At 36.6% G+C, this 17,591-nt stretch overlaps 1 protein-coding gene across 1 annotated transcript; it reads left to right on the top strand.

Annotated features, from left to right (window-relative positions):
• Positions 1–4,775: 4,775 nt before the first annotated feature.
• Positions 4,776–9,289, top strand: LOC142611053 (putative protein kinase At2g41970). Its single transcript, XM_075783066.1, has 8 exons — positions 4,776–4,948; positions 5,321–5,492; positions 6,528–6,784; positions 6,885–7,011; positions 7,100–7,373; positions 8,100–8,232; positions 8,340–8,426; positions 8,870–9,289. Exons 2-8 carry the CDS (start codon positions 5,399–5,401, stop codon positions 8,993–8,995), a joined length of 1,098 nt encoding a protein of 365 aa, XP_075639181.1. The 5' UTR covers positions 4,776–4,948; positions 5,321–5,398; the 3' UTR covers positions 8,996–9,289.
• Positions 9,290–17,591: the final 8,302 nt, after the last annotated feature.

Raw genomic sequence — 17,591 nt, 5'->3', positions numbered from 1 at the left:
AAAAGAGAACCAAACATATCAAAGAAACCCTAGCATTCATCTATTTTATTAACAAGAAAATATATATATATATATATATATATATATATATATATATATATATATATATATATATATATATGAGGATACTGAAATTGGGAGAAAAAAATTCTACTAATACATGTTTGCATCATGGTTTTGAAATCCGGACCATTCAGACTTCAAAGAATCGAAGGATAAAAGGATTCACGGTTTTTAAAGTCGAACTGTAATGACATCATAATTAATTTAATAGTTATTTAATACAAAAAAAATTAAAATAAATGTGTAAAATTATGTAATAGTGACTAAATCAATATTTAAAATTTTTGCTTCCGTCCCTGAGCCGAACCTTCTCTAATGCCTCAGTAGTCAATGGATGATTTGATTATCGTGACAGGTTTTACCTCATAAGCCTCCATGGACTCCCTCACGATTGCATTGACCACCTCATCATGATTTTCATGGGAATCATCTAACGTTGCATGCAGTATGATCCCTCAACAATTGGCAACCTTGGTGTGCCATTTCATCAAGCAATCCTTGATATTTCTTCTCTTGTCAGTTGTGCTTCAACTGGAACATTCATGTTGATAAGCAAAGATGACAAGCGAAAACCATTATCTTGCAATAGCAACTGAACTCACGTTTGGAGAGCTTGTCATGTTCACTTTGCGTGAATCACAATTAAACCTACTTTATTTTATTATTTTAAGCATGATCCAAGCCCATATAACATATATTAGAGGTATTAGGTTTATGTGTGTAGGCCCAATTCTATTGTAAGCCCATGTTTGTTTAACCCTAGCTATCTCTCTCTATATAAACCCTACTTAGAATTCATTGTAATGAATTGATAATACGTGAAGATGTAGTCGCCAAGGATTACTCTCTATGGATGTAGGCCAAATCACATAAACCTTGTGTTCTCTCTCTTCTCTTTATATTCTCCTTCTTCACGCTCATAAAATCTAACAACATAAAATGGAATTTGAAGGAGTGTGATCTAGAGGGTATGAGTAAACCTTTTTTGGACCTTTTGCATGAGCCTAGGTCATGCATATTGCAAAGTTGGCTGAGGACACTTACAGTACCTAAAACTCATGGAATGGGCTTAATACCCAAAATATTCACCTAAACAGAGACTTCTCTTTTCTACTATGGCTGAGTGTTCTGACTAGCCTATTCTTAGATCTTTAACCATGGTGGCCCCTTAGCTATCTTGGGCTGCTGGCTGCCACAAAGAGCAGCTTCCCAAGGAGATGAGGAGCCTGGGAAAAAGGCACCCAATCAAAATCAGTCAAGGCCTTTTCCTAATTGTGCTAAAAATCACTACTCCCTTTTACCTAAATAAAGCAAATTAACTATTAGTTTGATATCACGGGGGACCATGACCTCAGCCATTATCCTTAGACCAGTCCTTAAGAGCATTCTAAACTTGATAAAAACCTCCCCATCAGATCAAACAAGGCCAATCATGTTTCGTCTCTAAAACCACAACTTTAGAGCAAAAACCATCTCAACCACTTAAGATTTACAATATTCTAAAACTTAGCGGTGAAAGTAGTGGTACCGAGAAGTCTTCTCTCTCTCCCTCACCACCTCTCTTAAATTCCTCTTCCTGTTATATGTGAAAAACAGTTCCAAATTTAATGAACTATGTATATTTTCCATCCCTTTGTTGTTTTGCACTATGGTTTCATTCTTGAGATGCACCACTTGCCATTGTACATTCAATATTGGAATTTTGAGCTTGAATCTCTCCATTTAATCAAACTTTAAATGAACCTAAGGGGAATTTTGGGCTTGTTCTACCATTTTGGCCATTGTCACAAAACATCCCCATTTTATTTTTATTTTTTTATTTTTTATTTTTCCAAATTTTGATAAACACAAGCTCAAATCAATCTCCCTATATTCAAATCAAAATTCAGCAAATTCAGATCAACATTAATCAAATACAGATCAGCCTCCACAAATCTCAGTTCTTCAATCCCTCATGTATACGACAATCCTTTGAAATTCGACCATGCTAGTTTTTATTTTGATGACAGATATGGTGGGTTTAGTTAGAGCTAGTCCGATTTAAGGTCCATCCGTACAAGAAGCGATCAAAGAGAGAGGTTTCTACGAGGTGTGATGAGATTCGCCACGATGGTGACAAGGTGGAGTCATACGATGATTGAGGCACAGTGCCAAACACTTTATCGTGGGCTGCATTTGATGACTGTGGGAGGGCAATTAATTTTGGCTTTGGGAAGGATTCAACGGTTAGTGCGAATTCAAGCAAGATCGTGAGGACCCCCTAGATGCATTGATCTAAAAAAGAGACTAGAGATACAAGAGAGAGAAAAGAGCAAGAGAGGAATGAATCTTCTTTATTTAAAAAAAAAAGAAAAAAACTAGTTTTGTATAAGTTAAAAATTGAAACTAAAATTTTCGATATAAAAATTAGGAATAAAGGGCTAAACTACGTCTTTTTTTAAGGAATTTAACAAAAAAATGTCATTAGGATAGATGGAAGGACTAATGGTGACAACATATGTAAACTTACAGGACTAAGGTGACAAAAATGAAATTTAAACGATTAAAATCACAATTGACCAAATTTAACGATATAATTTGCATTTTTTTTCCTAAAATATTTTGTGAAGAATGTTGTGACTGTGACATATTGAATAGGAAAATGATATGGGTTATCACTATTTATCCACAATATATATAAATATATATATATATATATCACTTAGACAATTATCAAACTAAGAGCATTCACATTAGTGGGTGCATAGTCTTCTAAAATACAAAAATCCCTTCATTTTACACATTTTGGCCAAAAAAAACACCCGCATCAGTGGGTGTAAAATTGTGTATTTATATATAATTGCTACAGTAACCATGCATATATGCACAGTTAGTGTAGCTCGTCTATTTGATATTTTATTATTTTTTCTCTCTCCTTCCTCTGACTCTCATCTCAACTCTCTCTTTCTCATTTCATCACAGCTCTCTCTCTCTCATCTAAACTCTGCTCACAACTTTCTCTTTCTCTCATCTGCCTCTCCGATCCAACAATTCGATGAGTGTATGTTGTTCGCAGGAAATCTGAAGATTTCCACTGACGAAGACGAGCATGCCACCAGAGGGGCCAGAGGGCTTAGCGACGAATGTTGGGTGAGCCCTGTATCTTCTGCCCCTCGAAGGTCAGCATTGAACCTTCCGGGTATAGGTTCGCCAGAGCAGGTCGATTCGAATCGAAAGTCCAGTAGTAGTGCTCGACAAACGCCTTCGACACTTCGTCTGGGTTCATTTTTTTTTTCAATCCTCTCTCAAGTCTTTTGGGTTTTGATTGGATCTATGGCTTTTGGGTTTTGATCTATTTTTTATTATTTGTTTGATTAGTGGATTTTGGGATTTCATATGGCTGTGTTGAATGGGTTGATGATGGTGGCTGCTTGATGATGGTGGTTGTGTGGTTGTGTTGGGTCTGTGAGAGAGATGATAGTGTTAAAGAAATGAATATTTTATTTGAATAAATGTATATAATAGACAAATTGATGTGAGTATTTTGTAAAAATGAGAGTGTAAAATAGAAAAATTAGGTTTTAAATGTGTAAAATGGAAAAAAAATTTGCATCGACTGATGTAGTTGCTCTAACCATGCACAATTAGTTTTATTCTTTAATGGTAGGTAAAGTCAGATAAATAATAATAATAATAAAGATCTGGAGGAACAATCTCCATCGAGAGCACTAAAGAAGAAGAATATTTTGCTCTCTTGATAATATGTGCCAAAGCATTATTTTGCCTAGGTGTATGAGAGAAAGAAAAATGCTAAAAAAAACCTAGCCGTAGAAAAAATAGTTTTAATCAAGTGACCAAAAGAAGAGTGCAACAACTCTCTATATCAAAGCGCGTTAAGGTTTGTTAGTCCTTGTTACTTAATTAGTGAACATTTTGTAGAATGAAAGGGAAAAAAAAAAAAAAAACTTCAATTCATTCCTATACTATATAATAATAAAAGAGAAAAGGTAATGGATACTTTAAGTTTAAAGACATTAGTTTAGGAAATTTTTTTATAGCATTTTATAATTTTCATAAAAATAATATTAATTTTTTTTTTAAATGATTCACTAACAAATGCTTTAAAGGCAGCCGGACTAATAACAAAATTTGCATCCTACGCATTGGAGACATGTAAACTGTAACATATGTGTTTGTTTTTTAATAATGGCAGCTTGCCACGTGCATACCCTTGCACCTTCTGAATGGAACCTAACTGTAACTAACATGCTCGTGGGTACATAACATAAGGTTGATATTGTTTGTTTTTGTTTTTTGGTTTTTTGAAAAAGTTGATATGGTTTACAAACGTATTGCATGAAAGCTAATTAGGTGCAACAAATTAACCAGCAACCAAAATGAGAAAAACGAATATGAAGTACTAGAACCTCACTGTACTAGAAAGAATGTGTGTTGACAATTTTTGATTCAATGAACTCTGAGCATAAAAATTATTGGTAAGATATACTTAATTTATATAAAAAACAAATTATAAAATAGTAAAAGTGGGTGTCATAGGATAGGACGTGCAACGTGGGGGGCACTTTAACGTAGGATTGGAGGTTCTAAAGAGGTTAGTTATGGCAGTTTAAGTCTCCAAACCGAGTTTCCCGCGGAACAGAGAACCATCTGCCTCTGCCCCCAAAAACATAGACCAATCAGAGGGAGACGGTGTGTACAGATCTTTTTTTTTTTTTTTTTTTTTGCTTCCTCTGTTTCCAGATCTCTTTTCTCTGTTCATTCTTGATTCTTCTTCTTTTTCTACATTTCCCATTATTAAATAACAATTAATTCTCTTCCTCTTTCTCTCTGTCTCTGTCAATTTAGTATTATGTGTCTTGCCTCTTGTCTGGTCTTTGGATCCCAGGTAAATGCTTATTCTTTTTGCTTTTGTTATTTTTAATAAATGTTGATCTACATGAATGTTTTTAATTTTCATATGGTCTGTACATTGGCAATGTTTAGCATTTTTGTCATTATGAAATTTCCTTATATTGGTGCTTTGAGATTAAAACAGAGCAGGGGAGCCTTTGAAAATTAGAGAAAAATAAAGAAAAATGTAATTGATTGAATTTATTTTACAAGTTTTTTTTTTTTTTTTTTTAATGGTCTTTCTTGGCAACCAAACGGATCTCCATTTATTTGTGTGTGGGTTTTCACTAATTTTCGTTTTCATTTTTTGATAATTTTTTCCATTTTAATATATTAGAGTCATGATTTGATATATGGGTTTTGATAGGAAGAGTTTTGATACTGGAAATCCACGTTCATTGGCTTTGCATGGGTTTTTGAGATTGCTGCATTCAAGAGTTGAATTATGTTCTGCTGTGGAGGTGCAGAGGAAGAAAGCCATGGTCCACCAGCTCACCAATATACTGCACCACCTAGAGGGGGAAATATGTATGGTGGAGGTAACATGCTTCAGTCCCTTTTCAAGCTCTATTTAGTGTTATTTTGTCAAATTTCATTGGCTTGTTTGATTACAAATTAATGATCCATGTTAGTACAAAAGGATAAAATTGCATTACACAATAAAGAAAAATGTTTGAATACCACTGCTCCTCCTTGGTGCGGTGGTTACTCTACAAGTATAAATACTTGTGGGATGTGGGGGCAAGGGCCGGGTTCAAGTCTCCAGGTGGGAGCTTCACATACATATACACTTAGATTACTCTAGAGTAGAAATTCTATCTTGTATAAAAAAAAAAATGTCCGAATGATTTCTACTTTGCTGTCGAGGCATCAAGAAAATATTTTTGTTTCTTATTGTACATTTCTTTAGCTAAAGCATATATATTTTAAGCTAAAATATTGTTTCAATCCCTAAAGTTTGCATGATTTTTGGTTTTCTTCCATTAACTTTAAGAAGTTCATCTTTTCATCACTCAACTTTGTAAATAGATTTTTACAATAATTTGGGTACAAAGGCAGAAGCTTCTACAATAGTTTAGACTTTAGAGATGAAAAATGAACATTTATAATTGAAAATTGAAAATGGTAACTTTTCAATAGTTTATATACGGGAAATTAACTTTGTAAAGTTTAGGGGACAAAAGCAAAATTCATACAAAGTTAAGGACGAAAATTATATTTTAGCCTAAATTTATTTTATACATAAGTTATACTAGCTAATATGCTCTACGATGAATATGCTTCACACAATTATGTACTTTTTCATTGCAAAAAAAAGAAGAAGAAGAAAAAAAGAACAATGTAGACGAAGTTTAGAACTCTGGACTTTCCTATGGATTTTTTTTTTCTTGATGTTTACTTTACAAACTTATTAGTAATGTAGGCAGCATGTGACTCTTAATAGGATCTCTATCATGGATAACAGTCAATTTACACATTAGATACGTTTTCTCCGTGTGCATGTATTTTGGTAAATGGCCTTAGCTTTTCAGATATTTGAATGATGATGAAATATTGTGTTCTGTGAATTACAGGCAGCGGGAGAGGAGAGCCAAGGGGTTCCAACATGGTCAGAACTGGAGCTCCACAGCAAGTATTACCCATAGAAATACCAGCACTATCGTTAGATGAGTTATATAGGTTGACTGGTAATTTTGGTTCAAAAGCTTTAATAGGTGAAGGTTCTTATGGCCGGGTATTCTATGCAAAATTAAGTAATGGTCAGGCTGCAGCTATAAAGAAGCTGGATACCAGTTCATCACAAGAGCCAGATTCTGATTTTGCAGCTCAGGTGAGATTTTAGGACATTCTATATTTTTTTTTGGTGAGGGCAATGTGTTTGGCACTTAATTTTGATGCAACCTCTTTCGCTGCTATAATGGTTCATGCAGTTATCAACAGTTTCGAGGCTTAAGCATGAGCATTTTGTTGAGTTGATGGGGTATTGTTTGGAAGCAAATAACCGAATCTTGATATATCAGTTTGCAACAATGGGTTCTTTACATGACATATTACATGGTAAGCCCACTTCTATTATTAAATTTATTTATTTTCCATTTTCCTTGGTTCACATGTTGTTTGATACAAAATTTGTTTACTAATGCAGGAAGGAAAGGTGTACAAGGTGCTGAACCGGGTCCAGCTCTAAGCTGGAATCAGAGAGTTAAGATTGCCTATGGGGCAGCTAAAGGCCTTGAGTTTCTGCATGAAAAGGTGCAGCCTCCAATAGTTCATCGCGATATCAGATCCAGCAATGTCCTACTGTTTGATGACTTTCAGACCAAAATTGCTGATTTTAACTTGTCAAATCAGTCTTCTGATACGGCAGCTCGGCTGCATTCAACTAGAGTCTTGGGAACATTTGGCTACCATGCGCCAGAGTAAGATTTAGCTTTACTCTAATTTAGAGCACTTGCAACAATGTAGCTAAATAGCTATATAGCTATTTTAGTTCCACCAAAATACCAAAAAGAAGCATGCAGCAGTGGAGCTAAATCTATATTTTTTTAGCTCATTGCTGCAGTGCACATCTATAGATAGATGTGCACTATTCATGAGAGCTAAAAAAAAAATTAATTTTTTATTTTGTGTTCACATTACCTTTTTTATTGTGGTGTTTTTTATTGTAGTGAGATGTATTATTTTATTGTGGTAGATATATTATTTTATTGTGATGTTTATATTATTTTATTGTGTTGAAAGCTAAAATAGATCCACTGCTGCAGCATGTGTGTAGGTAAAATAGATAAAGTAACTTTTAGTAGAACTAAATTGCTAAATTTTTAGCTCCACTGCTGTGGATGCTCTTAGGCTCTCTATTGATTTTACTACCCTTATGTAACTACTATTAAATTCCTTTAAAAGTCTCCTGTTGAATACGAAAAGATGAACAGTTTTGCCTGAATATATGAAAAGCTATTACCTTTATCTGGATTGTATTAAAACATTTCTTGAATGAACTGAACCGACCAATTATGTGTAGACTACAAGTTCCCTACATTTATTTTTGCTCTTAACTCTTCTTATGTGTCCCTAGTGAAAGACTTTATTCTGCCTTTCCTTTTTTTTTTTTTTTTTCTAAATAAACATTATTGCTTTCTGTTCAGGTACGCCATGACAGGGCAGATAACTCAGAAAAGTGATGTTTATAGCTTTGGAGTTGTTCTTCTAGAGCTCTTGACAGGCCGAAAGCCAGTAGACCATACAATGCCCAAAGGGCAGCAGAGTCTTGTTACTTGGGTATGTTTCCTGTTAGTTTGGTCTAAGTATCATTGTCTACCAAATTTTGATTTCAGTTGCTTTTGCCCACCGTATATACGTCTGTGATGGGTGTTCTAATTCTACAGGCAACTCCAAGATTGAGTGAGGACAAAGTGAAGCAATGTGTTGATCCTAAGCTGAACAATGACTACCCACCAAAGGCAATTGCTAAGGTTTTCTTCATTATTCTCTTTTAACATTATTGTTTTACAACATACGAGTATTTTAAGGATGTGAAATGTGTATTGACTTACTATTAGGATAACCTCCCCTCCTAGGCTAGCATGTCAAAAGTTTGGCCGGATAGTTAGCAGACTTTTAATTACAGTCATTGCAATTGCAATCTTTAGTTGATCTTGAAATGCAGACAGACTTGCCTGTATTCCGAAGTACCTTTTCCATTTTAGTTCATCTTGATATAGTCTGAAATAATCTCTAACTGTTTTTTTGATTGTATATGAGATATGTTGCTTTCATGTTGCATTCATGTTACATTCAAACGTTAAATTCATCCAACTGATGTGCTTGAGGCATGTTATTTAAGCAAAAGTTCAAGGTGCTTTGTTTTTCAGAAAAGCGTTAACGTTCTTACCTTGCTTTCATGTGATTGTCTCAGTTGGCAGCAGTTGCAGCACTTTGTGTTCAGTATGAGGCAGACTTCCGGCCAAATATGACAATTGTTGTGAAGGCTCTCCAGCCACTTCTTAACTCAAGACCAGCAGGCCCAGACTCTCATGCGTAGAATAATTACCACAGAATCAGAGAAACCTGTCTTCTTTAATTTGTAACTTTTCCCCTCTTTCTTGTAATTGTATTTTCATTATTCTACAATTCACTGAATTAAGCACAGCAGAATCATGTTCTGCCTAAGATCCTGTGAAATTAAAAGCATAATGTACTCACACCTTAGTGTGTAATGCACGTACAAGGACTATAGCTCATATTTGTTTCCCATGTATGAGAATCGAAGACTAGAGTACTTCAAACAGATCATATGAACGTTTGAGCAGCTGGTGGTTTTTTCCCATTTGTTTCTGTGGGATGTACAACAGTACAAGTATTCATTACTCAATTCCAGTTATGGAAGGGGAACTTCTCAAGTCCTAGTTAGATCATTGTAACTCTTTATGTTAAGGCACCGAATGAAAGAATGATACTGTGGTGCTATCAATCATACATAGGCAATTGTCACCCCTGATGTGGCAGGCTGCAATAGCAGTGGGTGACACATTGGCACCTCCAAACATGTCAAAACGATATTATAGGTGTCCAATGTGTCAATGAGGTGGACAAATGGGTAGAAATAGAGACCAAAAAAAAAATGATGAATTTTTCTTTTGCGTATAGTCAATATATTGATCAATGGCACAAAAGACGTGAATTTGTGTCTTAAAAATTAAGTTATCACTAGCCCTATTCAACAACTGAGTTGTCACAGTTTGAGGGGAATTTCAGGTCCCAGGGAAACACCACATGGATAATTGAAGAAGGAAAAATCTAATAATGTGTTCGATAGTGTGTGTATTGATGGTATTAGCATCAAATATCTTTATTTCCATTAAAAATTGTCGGCATCAAATGAGAATAGTATTAGTAGCATGTTTATGTTTAGGGGAGCATGAGAAAGAGAGAGGAAACCTGCATATCTCATCACAGTTTCAGACCTTTTTGAGGTTATGTAAACCCCAATTTTAATTGCATCAACTGGGTCTATCCACCAACTGAATTTATCTTTAACAATAGCAGCAGCCAGGCCAGCTGTATCAATTTTTGCATTGATGTAATAGTTCTAGTAATTTTCAATAAATTAAACAGAATTACCATATACCCTTAGTGTGTTAGTCACTCCACAAGTAAAAGTGCTTTTGGAGTGTGGAGGGCAAGGGCTGAAATTCAAGTCTTAAATGGGGAGCTTCACACACATATACACTTAGATTATGTTAGAGTAGAATTTCTATCTTGTATCAAAAAATAAATATATAAAATTGAACAATTCTCCAACTAGGATTTTTTTTGGAAGCAAAGTTTCAACTAGGATTGGACACATGTATGGGACAAAAATGAAGTACAAGTGTCATAAAAACTTAGAAAAATGTTATGTTCATAACATTTTCACAACAAATAATAGGTGATTAGTTGTTATTGGCTCTAATTTGAATCTATCACTAAAATTACTTTTCTACCTCACTAATAACAACTCGTAACAACCTGTCACATAGGATTTGTTGTGAAAATATTGTGAAAATGTTGTGGACATAGCATTTCTCAAAAACTTAGCATCGACAATGTGGATCTTGCTTTTAGAGTTCCTGCAGTAAATCCAAGGTACACGTTTCACCCCTGCACCATTCATCACAATTGCAAGCAATCAAATAAATTGCTCTGAAGTCAACTTCTTAGAAGGTTAAAGGTTTCACCTGTTAGGAAATATGGAATCAATGTAATAGTACATCTTTATAAAACTTGACTTGAGTTAGATAAAGATAATAGAAGAGAGTTTAAAAACAACGAAGGATTTAAATTGAATACTATAAAATTTAAAGTATTCATTGTTTTATGGATTTATAAAAATCTAAGCTTAAGGGTTGTAATGTTTTTCATTGAAGAAAGTGCAAGACATCAAATCGTTTGCAAGTTTAAGACCATTCTATTCAAATTTTAATGCAAGTATCTTGAGTTTGCATAAACATGGATCCTGTTCATATTAAATATTGTCCATAATGGAAGTAATATGAAGAGGAATTCCTACATTTTCTTGGATTTCTTAATTACGTTGACTTTTTTTTTTTTTAATAAACAGTTAAAATGATAATGTTAAGAAATAGCATCAAGGAATTTCAATCATTGGCATTATTTAAAAATTTTGCAGTTGGAGAACATTTGCTCGCCTGAACATGTTCCAACACCTTTAAAAAAAAAAAAAAAACAGGTGACAACCAGTTCTTGGGGCTACCCTCTCAATATTTGCTAGCCTGGACAATAAGGCTTGCCAGAAATCAAATATTATTTGAAAATTTATCATTCATCTTGTTCAACAAGGTTATTTGAAAATTTCTTTAGCTAGATGAACAAAATCATCTTCTGATGTATCACCGGACATTCTTCGTGCACTTCAGGCTGATTTTTTTTTGGCTCTTGAGTAATTACTAATTAGTGGAATTTTAGTGATGTTTCTAAATTTTTTTTAAAAAGGGTTAATGCACAGAACCGGTGGACCCAACCATTACTGCACCACCAGATTCGGTGGTAATGGCTCAACAAATTCAAGCACTGACAATTAATGTGCAAGAATTGATGAAACAGAATGAGACTTGAAATGGAAGACACGTCTAGAGGGCACGAGTATGTCGTAGTCTCGGTGTAACCAAAATGACAATGACGATGAAGCCCATAGCCTAGGGAATAACAAAAGAGAAACTTCTAAACACACCGCACAGTCAACTCGTGACAATGATCAAATAATGAAGAACATGAGGAAGGGGTTAGGTGAAGTCAAAAACGCCATGAAGGGTAAGACAGCAATACACCTTGATGGCATGATCAAAAGGACAGACTCAGTATTCACAACCAGCGTTTCGGAGTGCCCCTTGCCTCCTAAATTCTGTCTCCCTCAGTTGGAAGTTTATGATGGCATGAAGGATCTCCTGGATCATATAAGGGGCATTGAAGACAATTCCTAGCCTCTAGTAGACTCCAGATGAAGTCATTTGCAGGACATTCCCGGCAACCCTTAGGGGAGTAGCAAGGGTGTGGTTTAGTAAGCTGCCCGCGACGTTTATTGCAAATTTTGATCAACTAAGCGACTCATTTGTCAATCATTTCATTGAGGGCCAACGCCATAAGAGGCCCACCTCTTATCTGTTAATTGTGAAGCAGCAAGAAGGGGAAACCCTAAGAGAGTATGTAAAACGTTTCAACAAGCAGTACTGAAAATTGACGAAGCAGATGATCAAGTGATAATGACGACCTTCCAAGCAGGGTTGAACAATCCTGACCTCGTCTTCTCTCTAGGGAAGACTCCTCCAACTTCAATGACGGACCTATTGTTCAAAGTGCAAAAATACATGAATGGGGAAGATGCACTGACTGTAAAGGGATTAATGGGTAAACAAAAGAAGGAAGAAAGCACTGAGTCATAGGGTAAGAAGAGGGATCATAAGGATAATCTCACTGATGCCAAGGACAGCAAAAGTGGTCTAGAAACATCGTCGAAGAAAAAGTTGAATTTCACTCCTTTGATGATGCCCATGGACAAAATCCTCATGCAAATAAAGGACGACCCTGCACTGAAATGGCCCAAACCTTTGAGCTTGTCCTCAAAACGGAGAGATACAAAGAAATATTGCCGCTTCCACAAGGACCATGGTCATTATACTAATGAGTGCTGAGATTTGAAAGAATAGATAGATGAGTTAATCCAAAGGGGAAAACTTCAAAAGTTTGTCAAGAAAGATTATCAAACTCGCCAGTGAACAGAAGAGAAGTCTACCGATGACCATAAGGAAGAGGATCAGGACAATCCCAAGCAAATTGTGGGAGAAATAAGGACAATCATCGGAGGACCGGTTGTTGGGGGATCATACAAGTCCCTAAGAAAGGCAGTCCAAAGGCAAGTAAACAGTGTTCATATCAAACACCCAATAGCAAAACATCATCAATTGGGAATAACGACATTGTTTTTTCTGAGCAAGATGTGAAGGGGATCAAACAACCATACGATGGCCCTCTCGTCATTATGCTAACCATTGATGGGTACAACACCTAAAGAGTGTTGGTGGATAATAGAAGCTCGGTAGATGTAATGTTCATGACAGCTTTCCAGCAGATGAAGTTGGATCCAAAATGCCTCAAACCCTTCAAATCCCCATTGGTTAGTTTCAGTGGAGACCATGTTTATCCAAAGGGCATCATTTCATTGCAGATTACAGCAGGGACATACACCCATGGTTGTCAAAATCCTGATCTGGATCCTACGATTTTAATATCTTACCTGCCCAAAACAATCCAGATCTTTCAAGGATCTTTGCGATCGTTCAGAATCGGTAGGATCATACGATTTTGACGATCCCAAACAACATTGATTTCTTGTAATCTTCTTTAATTTGTCAGAATGTTTAGTTGGATCTAAATGAAAAATAACATTGGTTGTCAAAATCCTGATCTGGATCCTACGATTTTAATATCTTACCTGCCCAAAACGATCCAGATCTTTCAAGGATCTTTGCGATCGTTCAGAATTAGTAGGATCATACGATTTTGACGATCCCAAACAACATTGATTTCTTGTAATCTTCTTTAACTTGTCAGAATGCTTAGTTGGATCTAAATGAAAAATAAAATCTCAATAGATCAAGTTTTTCCACTCTAATGTAGAGAGTGTCAGTTAGACCCAAATAAAAAATATCCCAATAGAGTGTCACATTTTGAGATTTTTGGCTTCTTTAAATAATGCTTACAAATGAATGTACTGATGTATGATAATTGTATGATAATTATATCAATGAATGTATAATTTATGTGATTATTTAACATACAATAGTGTATTTTTTGTTTTTTTTTTCTCAAATAATGTAGAATCTTACGATCCACGATCTGATCTTACGATTTACAATCTCACCTACCTCCCACAATCCTACGTAGGATCCTGATTTTGACAACCTTGCATACACCGCTCAGGTGACAAGGTTGGTAGACTTTCTGTTCGTCGATTGCCCTTCATCTTATAATGTGATTCTTGGACGACCAACCCTTAACCGCCTTAAGGATGCAACTTCCACATATTGCTCGAAAGTAAAATTCTCAACCCCCCATGGGATTGGAGAAATATGTGGAGACCAACTTTTATCCAAGGAATGTTACCAAGCAGTCTTGGAGTCCAGAGTGAATCACACCTGGATGGTAGAGGAGGAACCACCCAAGCCCATGGAAGAAGCGGAAAACATAGAGCTGGTGGAAGAAGAGCCATCCAAAACTACCAATATAGGAAAGGAGCTCTAACAGTCCTTAAAGGACGAGCTAGTGAAGTTTTTGAAAAAGAACCTGGACGTCTTTGCATGGAGCCATGAAGATATGCTAGGGATTGACAAACAAGTGATAGAGCACAGTCTTAATGTCAACCCAACAAAGAAACCTGTCCAACAGAAGAGACGAGTATTTGCCCCAGAACGAAATAGAGTAGTTATGGAAGAGGTGGAAAAGCTCTTAGCCATCGGATTTGTTTGAGAGGTTTACTACCCCGAATGGCTTGCAAATGTTGTCATGGTAAAAAAGTCTAACGAAAAGTGGAGAATGTGTGTGGACTTTACAGACTTAAACAATACATGCCCTAAAGATAGCTTTCCCCTTCCTAAAATTGACCAGCTCATTAATTCGATAGCTGGTCATGAACTGCTAACTTTCATGGATGCTTTTTCAGGTTATAACTAGATCCTAATGAAGAAGGAAGATCAGGAGAAAACTGCGTTTGTCACTAGCCAGAGCCTATATTGCTATAAAGTCATGCTGTTCGGACTAAAGAACACAAGTGCCACATACCAAAGATTCGTGAACCAGATGTTCAACAAACAAATAGGCAGGAATATGGAGGTCTATATGGTCGACATGCTCGTAAAACGCATGGAAACCAAAACCCACTTGGAAGATCTCCAAGAGACGTTCAATACTTTGAGAAGGTATAGAATGAAGCTCAACCCTGTGAAGTGTATTTTCAAGGTCTCATTAGGAAAATTCCTAGGTTTCATGGTATCTCAGTGAGAAATTGAGGCAAATCTAGAGAAAGTCAAAGCCATACTTGACATGACTTCTCCAAAGACAGTTAAGGAGGTGCAAAGGCTGACAAGGTGAGTGACAACTTTAAACAGGTCTGTCTCGAAGGCCACTGATAAGTGTCTTCTCTTCTTTTAAACTCTTAAACAGGTCTTCCATTGGACAGACGAGTGTGAGGCAGCCTTTTAGAACCTCAAGAAGTACCTAGCCAAGCCTCCATTATTGAGCCCATTAGTAGAAGGAAAAGATCTATTTTTGTGTCTAGCTGTGTCATAAACGGCTGTCAGCCCGGCGTTGATTCGTGAAGAATCCAAGGTACAACAGCTCATGTACTACTCAAGTTAGGCTTTTCAGGGTGCCAAAGCAAAGTACCCACGAATAGAGAAGATGGCATTCTTGCTAATCGTGGCTTCAAGGAAGCTTCGTCCATACTTCTAAGCTCTTACTATCATGGTAATGACGAATCAGCCAATTCGAAAAGCAATGAGCAAACCAGATGCTACAGGGCGCATGATCCAATGGGCTGTCAGCTAAGCCAATTTAATATTGAGTACAAACCAAGAACAGCAATCAAAGCTCAGGCTTTAGAAGATTTTATCGTAGAATTTACTCTTCCAGACCCAGATCAAGTTGCATAGTATTGGACGATCTGTGCAGATGGCTCGTCAATTGCAGGGCTTGGAGGCGTTGATATCATTGTGACATCACCTGAGAAGGACGTCCATAAGTATGGAGTTCAAAATCAATTTCCAGCAATGAACAATGAAGTAGAGTATGAAGCAGTCCTTGCTAGCCTGAGAATTGCAAAAGCCTTGGGGATAAAGAATTTGAAATTGAGGACTAATTCTAAGCTGGTTGTCGGGCAAATAACCAACGAATACAAAGCAAAGGAAGAGAGAATGAAGAAGTACCTCAAGCTGACAACTCAACTCATTAACAAATTTGATGAAGTCAAGTTCGAGCAAATCCCAAGGGAGAACAACTCAGCTGTTGATGAGGTCGCTAGACTGGCTTCAGTTGAAGATGCCTCAGCGATGATAGAGTTGCTCATGGAAGTCCAGACAATCCCTAGTATTGACAAATTACAAACCCTCTCAGTCCAGAGACCTAGCACTTGGATGGACTCGATCCTTTCTTACATCAGAGACGACCAACTCCCATCTGGCCCGTCGAAAATAAAGAAGGTTAGAGTCAAAGCAACCAGGTTCACTATCATGAATGGTGCACTTTACAAGAGAGGATTTTCACTGCCATACTTGAAATGCCTGACTCCTAAGGAAGCAACATATGTGTTGTTAGAAATTCATGAAGGTGTATATGGAAACCATTCGGGACCTCGTTCTTTAGTGCGAAATATGATCAAGATAGGCTACTTTTGGCCAATTGTGCAGAAAGACGCAGTTGAACTTGTCAAGAAATGCGATAAGAGTCAACGGTTCGGAAATGTGCAGCATATACTTGGAGAATTATTGATGAGTATCTCCTCACCTTGGCCATTCTCCACATAGGGGGATTGATATCGTTGGTCCACTCCCTTAGGGAAAGAAGCAGGTGAAGTTCTTGCTCGTTGCCATTGATTACTTCACCAAATGGGTCAAAGCAGAACCATTGGCAGTAATCACAGAAGGCAAAATACAGAGTTTCGTTTGGAAGAACATTGTCTGCAGGTTTGGTATCCCAGGGACGATCATCTCTGATAATGGTTGACAATTTGATAGTCAAGAATTCAGAGAATTTTATGCATAATTGAGAATACAAAACCACTATTCATCACCTGGGCATCCACAGGCAAACGGGTAGATAGAGCTAACAAATCATACTTTGCTCAAACTCATCAAAGCACGACTTGAGGGGGAAAATGGTGCATGGCCAGAAGAGTTACCAGGGGTATTATAGGCTTATCAGACAACTACGAGAACACCAACAGGAGAAACTCCATTCAAGTTGGCCTTCAGTATAGAAGCAGTCATTCCTGTTGAAGTGGGAGTATCTAGTCTTAGGCGATCTCACTATGACGAAGGTTCAAACAATGACGAGGTGAGACTCAACTTGGATTGTTTACCTGAAGTCAGAGACGAGGTAGCCTTAAGAATGACTCAATATCAACAGATTAGGGCAAAGTACTACAATCAAAGGGTGAAACTTAGAAGGTTCAACGCCAACGATATTGTACTACGAAAAGTCTCACAAGCTACTGAGAACCCAGCTCAGGGAAGTTAGGCCCCACTTGGGAAGGTCCATATAAGGTCGTCTATTACTTAAGAAGAGGAAACTACTACCTAAAGGACCTCGACGGCAATCCATTGCCATGTCCCTGGAATGTGGAACATCTTAAGAAGTATTATCAGTGAAAATTACTTGGATTAATAAGCTCTGTCTATAGGAGTACCTCGCTTGACGATGCATCAGATAAGCGAGATTTCATTGTTATTTTTTTTCCTTTAAGAATTTTCTCCTTTCAACTATTCTAGTCAAGTTATTTTCAGTAATTTCCTTGTAACCCCCTCATAAATGAGGGTGCATGAAATAATAAGGCTCTATAAGCCATCTCTTTTTTCAATAAGTTTGACAAA

The sequence above is a fragment of the Castanea sativa genome, chromosome 9 (assembly GCF_040712315.1).
Source record: "Castanea sativa cultivar Marrone di Chiusa Pesio chromosome 9, ASM4071231v1".
Taxonomy (NCBI): Eukaryota; Viridiplantae; Streptophyta; class Magnoliopsida; order Fagales; family Fagaceae; genus Castanea; species Castanea sativa.
This window is presented reverse-complemented; position numbering and strand designations above follow the sequence as displayed.